The sequence below is a fragment of the Xenia sp. Carnegie-2017 genome, unplaced genomic scaffold, assembly GCF_021976095.1.
Source record: "Xenia sp. Carnegie-2017 unplaced genomic scaffold, XeniaSp_v1 HiC_scaffold_2, whole genome shotgun sequence".
In the NCBI taxonomy this organism is placed as follows: Eukaryota; Metazoa; Cnidaria; class Anthozoa; order Malacalcyonacea; family Xeniidae; genus Xenia; species Xenia sp. Carnegie-2017.
In genome coordinates, this window is record NW_025813482.1 from 49,765 (window position 1) to 64,431 (window position 14,667).

The following is a 14,667-nucleotide window of genomic DNA, read 5'->3' on the forward strand; positions in this document are numbered from 1 at the left end:
GAACTTTGGGGATAGGGCGTTTTTCGCATTATTTTATTCAGACTTTCCTGCAAAATAATGAATATTTTGAGTTTTGGATAATGAGGAATGTTGATGAAGGCTGTATAATGCTTCTATTTGCAAAATCATAGTGTTTTTGTAAAATCAAAACATAAAAATAATAGAGGCATGTTGTGTGGTAACCTTATTAGGTTCGTAAATAAATTAACACACATTTATCAAAGCTTATATATTGAACATTACAAATTACAAAAGCCCGTACTTATAAAGTCAGCGTTAACTCTGACTATAGAAGACTTATTTGAAAAACAAACCTTCACCTGGATATATAAATAAAATTTTCCTGGGCAGTTCCAAAGCAGACTAACTCTATGCTTGGACAAAATTTAGACCGAAGCAAAACCAAACCTAAAGTCAAGTCTTGAGTCTCAAAATATACCACTTTAGAGAGTTAATATTAGTTTATTTCAAAATTTTTACTATTGTATTTATAAAAAACAGGTATTTTAATAACTTTATTCTGGTACTGACACTATGTAAAGCTAATTACAATTACAATGACTGTAATTTATACTTTATAGTATATGCCTTGATTATATAGTTTGTTACTCTAAATTTATTGTGAATCATGAATACATGTACTCATGTGTCTATTGAGATTTATTAGGCATAATATAGATTTTTATAAATGTTCATTAAACGTGCACTCTTTTTCAGTTGTGACCAACGATTAGTGATTTCTTCAAAATCAGTCATGTCTGAAAGACTGGGTTTTCAAGCAAAAATTAAGAGCTCGCTAAGGCGATCTTGGTTTATTGCTAAACGCATAAGAGTTTTCTCTAATTTGATGCTCATGTTAGATGCCCATGTTACGGGATTGTAAACAATAAAGAAAAAATCGACAGGCAATGAAAAAATTTTCTATACAGTTTGTATTCATATAAGCAAAAGCATCGTTGACCACAAATGATCAAATTTGTGATCTCTTACTAGGTGACAAAAAAAATTTCACTGTTCTGTCTCCAATACATCAATATCTTGTCACATATGGAACCAGAAACATATTGCTGAACTGTTCCAATTTAATATTTACTGGGTTAATTAATTTTGTTCAGTTAAAACAAGGTCACAGCGGAAAATAGCTCGTTTCAAATGTTTTTACGACGTCCATATTGCCATTTAATAAGCTTTTTTGTGCATCAAGCCTGCTATAAATTCCTTTCTCTTAAAGATCACCAGACTCATATAAGCCGCAGTTTCTGAGTGATCGTCATTTTCATTTACGGCAAGTTCTTCCATTCCTAGAAATGCTGCTTGCACTCTTCATGGGGTTCAAGTTCAAATCAACGAGTTTCTGAAAGATTTCGATTTCATCAATGTCGAGACCTGCTTTATTTTCCCGCTGTGTGTAGGACATCCCTTATAGAGAGCAAAACTAGAACGCTAATAGGGGAGGGGATGAATATTCATATACTCAGCTCTGTTCGACTGATTTTGTTTGTAAACGATTTTAATGTCAAAAGAGATCAACAGTGCAGAGCTGAATATATGAATACTCACTCCCTCACTTCCCTCGCAATTAGCCTTCTAGTTTCGCACCTGGTTTCTGAACTATAACAGCACAACCTCTTAATTACGCTCCTTTTCCTTTACAACAATGACAAGCAGACTCTTAAGTTATTAGAATAGTTCGTATCAATGTATAATAAGAGATTTGATATGAAATATAGTCTGTTTTTTTCGTATAATGTTTACCATAGGTATATGTGGATTATGCTAACTAAACTTCATTTTTTTCAACAAATTCTGATACATCAACCAGATTGATTCTTTGAATCTTTTCTATTTCTGGAGTTCTTCGAGATTTCTTTACAGCAAAATCATTAATTAGGGATAACATGTCAATGTTACAAAGAATAAAATTTTTGATTTTCGGCAAAGCAATGCCATTAGCCAGTTGTTCCTGTTTCTTGTTTATTCAAATATGCCTTCATTTATAATTATTATATAGCAACATCACTTCCAAAAAATAACGCTCTTTTATTGGCTCAGAAACATTTTTGCCGGTCTATTATTTTTCCGTAATCGACCACAGTCCAAAACCGTGAGAGAGAGAGAGAGAGAGAGAGAGAGAGAGAGAGAGAGAGAGAGAGAGAGAGAGAGAGAGAGAGAGAGAGAGAGAGAGAGAGAGAGAGAGAGAGAGAGAGAGAGAGAGAGAGAGAGAGAGAGAGAGAGTAAGGGAATCGTGTCAGTTGTTAAACTTAGCTATATATGTGATCGAGAGAGAGTAAATTTGTACAGTGCTGTTACGAACGACGTATAAATTGTTATTTTTGTGAAATTTGATTGTCCATATATTTTATTTTCCTGTGATTTTGCTGGGCTTACTTTGATCTATTGCGACTTTGGAGGCATATAATTCTCGACAAAGAAAAACTTCTTGCAATAGAGTGTAATTTGTACATAAAATTGTCAGTAGACAGTGATACACAGCTAAATGTAAGCTCTAATTTAGCAATAGTGAGTTAAAGTTTTATGGCCACGTAATTGACAGACAATGTCATGTAATATCTGCAACTTTAATTATTAATTTACACAAATTGTGTACACGTCTCTGGCATCGGTATTTAAATTTTGTATGTACTATGCCATAACCCAACAGATATATTTTGTATCACATATATTAATGGTACCTTAAAACATGTTTCACAGTTTCAGTAATACTGGTGGTGTTGGGGGTTCTCTTTTTTTGGTTTGACGCACTTTTGTCAACCGTCATTTTTTTTACCGTTTCATTGTTTTTTTTGTTAAAAAATTAAGCACGGGACCTGTTGCTAATGCCATTTCTGCCATTTTGTCGATCCAGTCCTGAGTTGTGGATTGTGCATCATGCATGATATCATTCATCCCCTTTACGCTTTATATGGTTCCTAAAAATTGTAAAGAGGCTTTGTCGGTAAAAATTAAATGAGTTGGAAAATTAATTGTAAACGGATCCCTAATATATGGATGTTCTTGTTAAGCCTCTAGCTAATATTGATGTTGCAGGTGCATTAACACTTGTATGTAGTTTTTTAAAACAAAAAAAATATCCACTAAAGCTTGAACCGTAAAGCAGGTACCACTTTCAGATTTTTCTTAAACGCTTACATCTCAAACTAGAAATAAGTGATTAACATATAAGTGATTCTTTTAAAAAAAGATTAAGTTGACATATCAATGACATTGCTTCTAAAATGCATGGAATAAATTGTGCATTGCTACTTTATGTAGTTAGCAACTTATTGGTACACAGCGTGTGCAATAATGTCACCAATAAAAGAGCGCTCGCCGCAGTAGACAACTACGTAAATCTTGGTGCTGTTGGTACATTTACAGTTGGTTTTACTCAAACAATTACCGCATTTTTGCTTGAAGAGTATATGAGCCAGACCAGTTACACCCTAACAATCAAGATCTTCAACAATATGAAAGGACGTTCAATGGTCAATCCTGTGATGTATCTAGCAAACGGAAAGACAGTTAAACCTCCAATGTTATTTATTCATCATAAAGAAACTGAAGAAGGCGATGTAGAAAATACAGAAATTGCAAAAATAGTTGGAGATAAAAATGAGATCAAAGGATTCCTATGCTATCAAATCAATGCAAGTAGGACAGCTGTAGAAAGGAAAAGCATGTGTATTGGTTTTGATGTTACAAAAAGCGACAACAAGTTCCTTGCCTTTACTACAGCGATTTCAAATACTATAGAAATGATTTACGAAAACCTGAGGCTCGAAAGGACAATGGCATCTGCTAGGCAAAAAGGAAAAAGCATTTTACAAAGCAGCAACACATTGAAAATAGCAGTATCAATCCAGATGACGACCAGTAAAAATGCACTGATTTATGCTAGAATGGATAATTCAAACGATATCGATATCTTTCAGAGTGCTCTTGCCAAACGCGAGCTAGTGATACTTGGATCAGTTGTTTTGGGAGCTGTTACTGGCATAACAGGAACCTTGGCACAAGCGGCTTATAGATATCTTAAAACTGACGATGGCACTGTTCTTGATATCGATAATTTATCTAAGGACTCGGATCCATTTGTTCTATACGATCCGGAATGGTAAGATTAGAAAATTAAAAGGAAAGAATTTGCATCTAATTGTCAAAACCGATGATAAAGTTAACTATACTTCATAGCGTCTTAAATGCAGCTATCTAATTTACATTTCCATGAATGATATCAAACTATGTCGCGGAAACTTTGACAAATATGAATATGGTTTCAATTATCGGAGTACGTGATATGGCGATTATATTCATTGATTATTTTACCTCTGTTTAAATGAGTCCTTAATTGGCATAGAAACTTTTTTTGACGGTCTATTTCTTTACCTTTAAGGACTCTCGTATTATCAACGCAATTTTACAAAAATATTCATCAAATTTTCTGATGAAACATTATAACGTAAGGTAAAATTATGTGTGAATCCGAGTAGGATAAAAAACTCAGTAAAGTTTGCTAGTTCTACTATTCAGAAAACACTTAATCTTTTACGGACACATTCCAGAGGAGTGAGAGTCGATCAGTTGAAATTACTATTATAGTAGGTGAAAAAATCTTGAGACTTAATACTAGCTAGCAGTGAGCAACTGCAAAGCACTTTTACCTGCTGAACCCTAAAAGGATTGTTTCCGAAGCTGCATTGCGATCATCATTGAGAAAATGACGTCATTAAAATAAAGATGATGTCAATAAAATAACGACAGCATAGAAATACATATATTTTTTAACGAAAAACATCGAATTTGGATCCACTAACTATCACTGGCCATTATTTCTTGCCCTTTCCCCTAAAGTTAGAACATTGCGGTGAGGTCAATGGGTGCGGTAGACACCTTTTACGTTAACAGTAGCCTGTACTTAAAAATCACTTTTCAATTTTCAATTTTGAATGCCATACATGCATGTTGGTTCAAAATATTTACCATATAGTTATGCATGACATATTGGCTAGATAGAAATCAGACGATCGATCAATTTGCGTATTGTGCAACACAAAATTTAGTATACCAAATAGAAAAAACATGATGAAGCATTTAATTTTATATACCATTAAAAATTTTCAATAAACTTATTAAACAGTGTCAAAATAGTGAAAAAACTTGACCTACGAAACAATTTTGGATTAAACAATGAACAATGATGTATTTCATCATACAAAATTTAGTTGCCGAAAATAGTTTCAGCCAATACATAAGTTTTCATATAGTACTTCATAGCATTCATTGAATTGTAAATGCAGTTACAAAATATTTCTTGAAAACATACAATCTTATAACTCAATCAGTTTATTAGAACCACTCGTGGTTGGCAATAACTGTTACAGACATAAACTATTGTTACTTGTTACTGACAGTAAACAAAAACAATGTAAACCATTAGCCTATGATTGTATTTTCGTTGAAATTTCTGTTAAATTTATGTCGATATTATATTTAACCTGATGGCGTAAGGTCAGACTTAAAAAGGAAAACAAATTTTATTCTTTTCTATGACTAAAGAATATAAATTTCTTTTCTCGTTACTAATTGTTCTAGGTACGCTGATGAAGACATTAATGTTGAGACCATTATTCCATCACAAGTGAAACAAGGCCAATCTTTGCAAATTACTTTAACTTCCTCAAAAACAATTGTGGCTACATCTGTCTTTGTGATATCTTTCAAAGTAAAACGTGAATATTGGCAGAAAGCTAAACGTTTGGTTCTTGCATTCTGGTGGCTCCCTGTTACGATGAGAACACAGCAAAAACGGTAAGCAATCATGCTGCATTAGTAAGCACTACCCACGCTAATTTACTACTAATATGCAATCCTTTTATGCACAGGCGTAAGGGTCTCATCTCAATTTGGGGGGAGGAACAGGGCTGAGAGAAATTAATTTAACAGGTACAAGGCACCAGATCAAATTTTACACAATCCCAGTTTAGTCTTTTCCTTCACCTATCTTCACTCCAGAAACCCCACGTATTACCATGCAGATTGGTCATTATCTTATAAATCCATAAAGTATATATATATGTTTGTGTTCTTTATATGTTGGGTTGTTTGACGTAAATATATGAATTTTGACGAGATTTTACTGCACATCCATAGCTTTAGCCAAAAAATGAAAATGATTTGACAATTAGCCTGGATATCCAAACATATGATAATAATGATATAAGCAACTTATGCATGAAAACATGAGTATATTTATAATTTGTAAAAATAGCTTAAAGCCTAGGCCACACTATCGTCAATACTCACGAAAACGAAACGAAAACTCGTGCACGAAACACGTGCCAGACACGACGAAAAATTGCAAGCATGTTTGCCAAGCCAAAACTTTTTTGGTCAATAGGTAACCGGCATTTTTGACGGATTGGCAAAAATGGCGATCTCTAAAAGAAAAAGATTACAAGAAAGAGTTGCTGCTTTTAAAGTTGAAAACAAGCAAGAACAAACGCCGATACTTCACCCACCCAATTAATAAACGACCAGATTGACTTGAGTTATTTATTAATTTAATAAAAGAGTTACGAAAGCCAAACAATGAAAATAGACACAAACTTGCGAATGACGACGACAAATTTTAACTACATTTTGGATTCAATCAGACCTCAGATAACTAAAGTTGACACCCATATCAGAAACTCTATTAGCCCTGATTTATTTCTTCCCTTATAATCAGGTTGACTTGTATCATATAAAATCGGTCTTTCTTTAATCAGATTTATCAAAACCTCTTGCCACTGCGCCATGTTTGTGTACAAAGTCTTAGATTATTAGCCAATAGTATGCGTTTCCGTTAAACAAAAAGGTCAAAAGTTCAACTCTTCTAATGTGCACGAAAACGAAATTTCCGTCGTGTTTTCGTTTAAAATTATAGTTGCAGCAGTTTTCGTTGTAATTTTCGTTAATATAGAGTCTATATTATAGACGATAGTGTGGCCTGGGCTTAATGCTTAAAAAAGTTGTTGCTCCATTCAAATATGAAGCATCAAGTTTCTTTGCTATTTGAATGGATTATCCAGTAGCGTAACCAGATATGAACTTTTGGATTGTATGCTTTTGAACGTCGAAGGGCAAGTTTTCTAGGGGGTCAAATGTGATGCTTCTACGAAATTTCAAATCTAGAGTCCCTCAATAGCGATATCTAGTGTTTCTGGCGTATGATTTGTGCGTGAATGTTATTTACTACAAGAAAAACATGTGTTCTAATGTTTACTTAAAGATAGCTACTGCTAAAATGCTTGAATTCTATTTCAAAAATTTTTTTGTGAGAAATGTTAACTTACTTTAATGAGGAAGACTTTCAAAGTAATAAAATAATTATACCACAATATAGGGACAGGTCAACATAATGCTCAACCGGTTTTCGATGTGTATAACCCTTCCATTATTTCACATTTGACTGACTGAAACAAGACTTTGTAGCTATTCTTGGTTCATAAGCGAGTGTAGTACTTTTTTCAATGAGAATATTTTCATTGACACTCGAAACCACGTTTACCCTTTCTGTGGCAGTGTAGCAAGTCTGCAACAAATTCGGCACCTAAAGTGTTAGTTTGATACAACACGATGTTGTACGTGTTATGTACGTGTAAAAATCCTTGTCAAACTAATGCACTTCAACGCACAACAAGTGCGACATGAGATACATAACAAAATTCTCTGGTGAGGGTTGCAGTCCACAGCAGCTATAGACGAGTTTTGGTTAATTGACCCCTTCTGTGGCAGTGTCGTAGATCTACAACAATTACTAAAGGAAATTAATGGCAAGCAAATTTTAAAAAAATTCACCAACTTAAGTGTTAATAGGCAAAGAAATGTAACGCTTCTCGCCATAAAATTAAAAAACCTCTGTGTTTAATACATATTAATCAAAAGCAGCGACACATTTTATTTATAACAACAGAATGTTTTCTACGAATATGTTCAACCTCGTTTGTTTTAAAAAACTGAAATATTGCATAGTGACAATTGTCTGCTCAGTGATAAAATGATAAAAATATTGCACATCTATATAATATCTTGTTCTTGAAAAAGAAATGAACTTTTACCGAATGTTTTGTGAAGTTCTGCTAATTGTGTGCCTGTTTTATATTTCCACTTTGTGGTTGGATAAACATTGCCACAAACTGATTGGATGAATGTTTTTAAATTCATTGAAGTCAATTATACATACTAATCATTTGTATAAATTAACTGTGTAGTGTTTTTCAAAAGGTATTCTGTTTCAATGATGGCATCCCGTAATGCTGAAGAAAGTGTTATGCAATTGTTAGAACAATATGCAGAGGTTATCAAAAAATTTCCAAAAGATATGGAGGGAGCAAATATGAATAATCCCAGGGCGAAAGATTATTTACATTTTGGTGATCCGAGATATAAGAGATCCATTCGCTATGTGACTGTTGGAAAGCACCAGACTTATAAGTTTTGGAAACTTCCTATAGATTGTAGAGGTGAATACAGAGGAGGTAAGAGCCTAAATATGAAAAAATAGTTGAAATTTACCTGTGTCTTCATTTGGTTGAAACAACAATATTGAGCTGGCTTCAAGCGTGACTTTGTTTACTCTTCATAAACATAATCTCTGCTATATTTCTTCAGCCAATGTTTTCTTTCATACACCAATGAGTGTCACTGGTTATTGGAGTTTATTCTGCTTTTTCTTGTCTTTATATACAGGAAGCATCGTCAATTACTGTTTTTTTTCATTTTAACTCATTCCATTAATCATTTTATATTATCCTCGTTGAATGCAAACATTCTTCATTCCATTTTCATGAAAATCAATCAATATTTCCAACACTTCCTGAGTATTTTATTTTGACCTAATCAGTTTTAGCTGTCATTTCTTCTTTTGTACATCGTCTTTTCCATGTTTTTACCATGCACGCGGACATTTGGAATTCCCCCCCAAAAAAATGCTTTTGCTTACTATTGCTTCTCCAGGTAAGAGAGCCAGTGAGGTTTTTTTACTGCAATTTAATTTTTATGCGTTAGTTAGTACATGCCCCATGAAATAGAAGTAGGTATCTAAACCATAACCAGCACCAGTGTATTCATAATAATGGTCTTTAAACCACAGCCTCATATACACAATTCCTATAGTTGGTTTGATATGGTCATTGGCAGTGACTAAGCATTCACATACCAATTTCTTCTATAGCCATCACCTTTCTTTTAAAACTATTACAAGAGTCTGTTCCAAAGTCTTTTCCACAAAGGCAATAAATTAAGGTAAGGTTAAGTGCTAGCTCAATGGCCGAAATTTGATAATGGGGCTTATTTTGCCTTTAGACTATATTGCTTTGTAAACACACTAAGATTCTGGAATTACTCATCTGATCGGGAATAGCCGAATAGGACATTGTGTCAGTCAGAAATTGTTTCTATAAAATCAATATATATAGAATACTCATACCTAAAAAAAGAGTGTTGTAAAAATAGAGCAAATGTGGTGAACGTCTGGGACACACAATTAGAGTGTTCTCGAACTGCGCACGTGAATGAACGTAATATATACCGTGCAAAACAATGTGTCGTCCAGGCATCATTATTGTCGAACGATGTTTCTTGCACTTGTTACACAGGATGTGTACTTATATACATATTTAGTATACAATGATGGCGCAATTTTGATTGTGATTTATAGGACATTGAAAATTATCGGTAGGTGACAACTGAAAACACAAAAAATATAATCTCTGAATCTTTCTTGATGTTTCCATGCGTTTCATAAACTTATCTAGTCCATCCCATTTTTAAAATAGATTTGCACCTTAGACAGTCAGTGAGGAGAGTTTTCATCAAGTATTTGCGAGAAAAAGACTAAAGCAAACCGCATAATTATTTTATTTTGAAGCACGGAAAACTTTATGGTTTCTGTAAAAATTAGTTTGAAAGCTTCTGAATTTGTCATTGATAATAAAAAAATTATTATTTCGTGTCTTGCATAAAATCAATAATTTTTCTTGGACTTTAGATTTGCAACACCCAAATAACACGGACACTAATCTAAATGATTCTTGACTTTATTTTCAACTTCATTCAATAATTGTTAAATATACATGCAAACATTTTAATTTAATATATTCCTGCATCCACAGAAGAAAAAGTGGATATAATAAAGAAAAACAATCACAGAAGATTTATTGCAGAATAACTTCGGTCAGCAAATTCAAAAAATAAGTATTTTTAAGTTCACAGTTTCTTAAAATCATTGGGAAAGTGCTTTCAAGGCTAAGGTGACTCGAAACTTCCAAGTCCTTGTCTGTACTTTCCAGATTGTACATTTTGTATACAAAATTGCATTCCAATCTCAAGTCCTCGATGTCTGTTTCGGAAAAGGCGTACTTTGTGATACTTTGCTTTAGCATCTTAGAGGTCACTGGCAACTTCCTTTTCACGGGACATTGTCTCGAGCGTTTAATGCCTTGGACTAAATTTCGACACAATGAGCTATAAACTTGAGATTAGTACCGTAACTTGGCTTACAAGAATGTACCCACTCAATGCGCAGGGTGCATGTGCCATTACCAAGCTAGGACAGTTCGACTTGAGGAAACAGTTGTGAAGATATATTACCACTGTAGGAATACTCAAAGGAAATTGTGTCACCACGTCTTGCCCACCATTTCTGAAATTGAACAATCTATGCTGAGTACTTCTTCGTGGTTGAGTCGGATCGGGAACAGATTAGTAACTTTGACAAGTTAAATTTTTCTGACATACAACTAGCCGTTTTTGGGAAGTTTCTCCGTGGCTTTCCCCGTGGCTTCGCACCCTTGGCATTTATTTAGGCCTGTGGCCCTCTTAAACATGCTGGACCCGTGCCAAATTTAATCTATTTGGGCCAGTGCTCTGTATTCTCAGGTATATCCATTTGACTAAATAAATGGAAGGCTACGTCGTCGATACTTTGAAGCCAGTAGAGCCGAGTCTTTCCACCTATTTGTAAGCACACGGCCGATAGACAGAAGCGTTAAGTTACTTGTACAAGCTATGAAGCTTCAGAAAGAAAACACAAATTCTTTTCTGTCTTGATCTGGCAAACAAAACTCACAAACGATACTTAATACCAAGTATACACAACATTTTGACAATTACGTTTTGAAAAGGAAACCATAACCAAGCATAACTAGAAGGAATTTTGCTGTTGTTGTTTGTTTTGGTATGTCTGCGAATGTGCCAAAAACTAAAGCGTTTTTGTTTCAAAGTAGCATGAAAATCCTCATAAGATTCTAAGCAAGCATCAGTTTTGTACATGAATTTTTACCCAAAACAATTACTATTAATGTTTTTCCTTGAACGTACAAATTTACAGAAAAACATAATTTTTAGTCAAACTTACACGAGATTTAGTTGTAAATATGTACAAATATTTCATGGAGAAGCATGTATGTTATTGAATACATCAAGTTGAATCCTTTCAAAATAAACAAGTAGTTGCTGAAATGTTTCCGATTTGTCTAAAATGAACGATCAACGATGACTTTGTTTTTCACAGTTTCCCCACTTTGATATTTTCTATTTCGAAATAGGTATTCAATAGGAAGCATCATAATTGGCTGAATAAAGATTAGGCCCATCTTCATTGCCACAATACTTTTCTGCGCTTATTATTTGAATGAAATCAGAAAAAGGCTTGGGTAAAAACATGTTTTTTTAACAAATCTCGCGGAACATGTTTGTAAATGTAGATCGTCCAGGTTGGTATAGTCCTGAGAAGGACTGTTTTTGTTGTTGTTGACTGACGTTTCGACAATCTTAGCGGTAGTCATCTTCACAGTCAAAAAATGTTTTTTTTTACTATAGAGTTGCTTGATCCAGCCAAATTTAGAGATCAGTGTTTGCTACAGAACTAATTTATCAGGGAAAAATAAATGGTATATTTACGCGTGGAACAACAAAGAAATATGAGTGTGATTAGATTCAAGGAATCCACGCATATCTCGAAAAAGTTGACTACCTTCTAAAGCTTTGAAACGCTCTGCGTCAATAATGCAAGACTTTGAAGATTTTCGTTTGTTCTAGGCTGCTTTTTTGGCTTTCTTGAGACGCTTCTTGTCTGATGAATCTGTTACTAGATCATCTGACTCATATTCATCAACCACGGCCCAGACTTCATTATTCTGATCTGCAATACCAATCAATTTCTACCTCTTCTTCATCACGCGTTTGCCTTCCTTGGCTATCTTAATAACTCGATAAGGGCTTGACGATGTCGGTGATTTTTCGAATGTATCTTCGACTCGAGAGATGAAGTCGATTTGTTTTTAATTACTTTTGTATTTCAGACTTGTAGCTTCTTTGTTAGGAAGTAAAATACATCTTGTAGCTTTAATTTGAAGTAAAATATCCTTTGAAGAATATAAATATTGGTTGAAAAGGTCGGTATTGTGCACTTTGAGTTATAATGCTGTGGGAATAACCAAGGAGGGGATCTGGCTGTTGCAGCTTTGGATTCATTGGTGTTTAAGTTGTGGTACCATGTAGCGTTGTATAGATAATCTTGGCGTGCAAGCTGTGACATAGCAGCCATTTTGGATGATTTTAATAAAGGATTTTCATTATTTACAATGCAAATGTCATCCAGAACGGCTGAAATTCCATTGCTATCTCATTCCCAGTGGAGGTGCTGCACACCATCTATAGCGAGAGAGGACACTACGCAAGCGCAGTGTATAAGGGTGTTTACATGAACGCGGCAAACCGGGATTCAGTGACGCGTGATGTGATTTTGAGGCATTGAAAGGAGGCAAAACGTAACAATTACAACTGTTTGTTAAGCGCCACAAATCGTTCCTGTTGAAATTAATAAATTAGGCCAAATTGGTAATGGGAATTTCAAATGTTTTGCGTAGTTATTAAATCAGAAGATTGGGAAATTGCTCGGGAAGATTTATTTGATGACGAGTACTGAATCATTTTCATTCGCCAAAATCATTTAGCACTTGGCTGAATCCTGGCTACCCGAGCTCATGTGTTTAGCCCCTTATTTTTTAGAGCTAACACGGACAACTAAGTCCCTCAGGGACTATCTGCATTGCATACTGTAATGACACCTTTCTGAGGCCCTGTTTACATTATACCGGATTGCTATCGTAGCAAGTTGAATATTCTTTGTATTAAAAGGCAATGAAATTTTTTAACGTCAGAAACACAATCAAATAGACCAAAACTATTAGCTTAATAAGCTTTTACTTCGAACAGTTAACCCTTTAAAGCAAATGAAGATGTTGTGATGAGCGAATCCGGTATAGTGTAAACGCAGCCTGAATTAACTAGTTTAGCAATGGAAGGAAAATACATCTGTTCAATGTTTTCTCATTGTAGAAAGTAAACAAGACAATTCATATCAACATTTGTACTATTATTACGATTCTTGGCTTTTTTTGTAGGAGGTCCAGTCAAAGTCAGAAACCTTAAACTATTGACAGCAATTGGAACAGGAAATAAGAATATGATGATCATGAAAGTATTTGGATCTTCGCGGACAGCAGCTGCATATGGTCCAAACGATTGCTTAATGCCTGAACCAGTTGATTACCAATTTACTCCTGACCAGACACCTCTTCAATAAACAATTGGTTGTGCAAAATTGTTCCCGAGAGGATTGACAAATTTTCCCACCATTACTATTATTAGGAAAAATTATTTAGCCGGTGATCGTTAAGAGCTGATTTGAATCAAAAATGCTGTTTTGGAAGTCTACATATTTTTTAATGTTTTAATTTCACATGAATTTTTAGCCCTTTTACGTGGTATAGCGTTAAGTACGTGGTATAGCGTTAAGCATTCACTTTGAATATTTCTATCATCAGGTTTGCTGCCTGTACTATAACAATATCAGATTTTAGTATTGCCAACATCTTCTTTAAGCACCTACAACGGCACAATTTTTCAAAGTTACTTTATTGACCTAATTGCAATTTTTCTAGACAAGTATGATTGATGTACTTTTTAGATTAAATTTTTAATCTATAAGTTTGACATTTGAAATGTTGCTAGAAATCCTTGTGCAAACAATATATCAGAGAATAACTACCATGACTCGACCTATCAGCTTTCAGCATTTGCCAGTTCTATATGTTATTGTGTCGGAAATTCATCTAGAATGAGGGCTTTAAAGCGTAAAGGAAATGCAGGGTTAACAAAATAATAATGAAAGGAGGCATAGAAACCACATGGTTTTTTCTTCTACGCTTCTTTGTCAGCCTCTTCTTCATTGCTTATTGGTGATGCTGCGGTCGCAAGGAATCTATCAATATGATACCTTCTACAAAATTACGTTGCTTGCACATTTTTAACATCCAAACAGCCATGCATCCGTGTCTCGTCATCGTTATTGTTGTTTGCCTCTCAAACAAACCACTTTTGTACAATTGAGTGGCACATGTTACTTTTCCCGATGATTATATGTCATGTTTATTCGACGTCATCTTTTATTTTGCTTAAGTATCCCATCTTCTTTCCTCATACTTTATAGCAATTTGCTCACTTTGTCAGGGGTGCATGGCATACTTCAAATCAAGTGTAACATGGATACTTTCCTTTACAACTTCAGTATCACAATTGCAATAATTTATTGCTACTCTGTGTAACCATCGACAGGACAAA

At 34.4% G+C, this 14,667-nt stretch overlaps 1 protein-coding gene across 1 annotated transcript; it reads left to right on the top strand.

The window, feature by feature from the left end:
- The first annotated feature begins 3,221 nt into the window (after window positions 1-3,221).
- Window positions 3,222-14,034, top strand: LOC124440037. The gene is made up of 4 exons (XM_046990364.1): window positions 3,222-4,114; window positions 5,593-5,808; window positions 8,266-8,519; window positions 13,449-14,034. The coding sequence occupies exons 1-4, from the start codon at window positions 3,237-3,239 to the stop codon at window positions 13,628-13,630; spliced, it is 1,530 nt and encodes a 509-aa protein (XP_046846320.1). The 5' UTR covers window positions 3,222-3,236; the 3' UTR covers window positions 13,631-14,034.
- Window positions 14,035-14,667: the final 633 nt, after the last annotated feature.

Coding starts and splice junctions, on each gene's coding strand:
- LOC124440037 (XM_046990364.1), top strand. CDS start 3,237: ATGCATGGAATAAATTGTGCATTGCTACTTTATGTAGTTAGCAACTTA. Junction 4,115..5,592: donor GTTCTATACGATCCGGAATG/GTAAGATTAGAA, acceptor TAATTGTTCTAG/GTACGCTGATGAAGACATTA. Junction 8,520..13,448: donor TAGAGGTGAATACAGAGGAG/GTAAGAGCCTAA, acceptor CTTTTTTTGTAG/GAGGTCCAGTCAAAGTCAGA.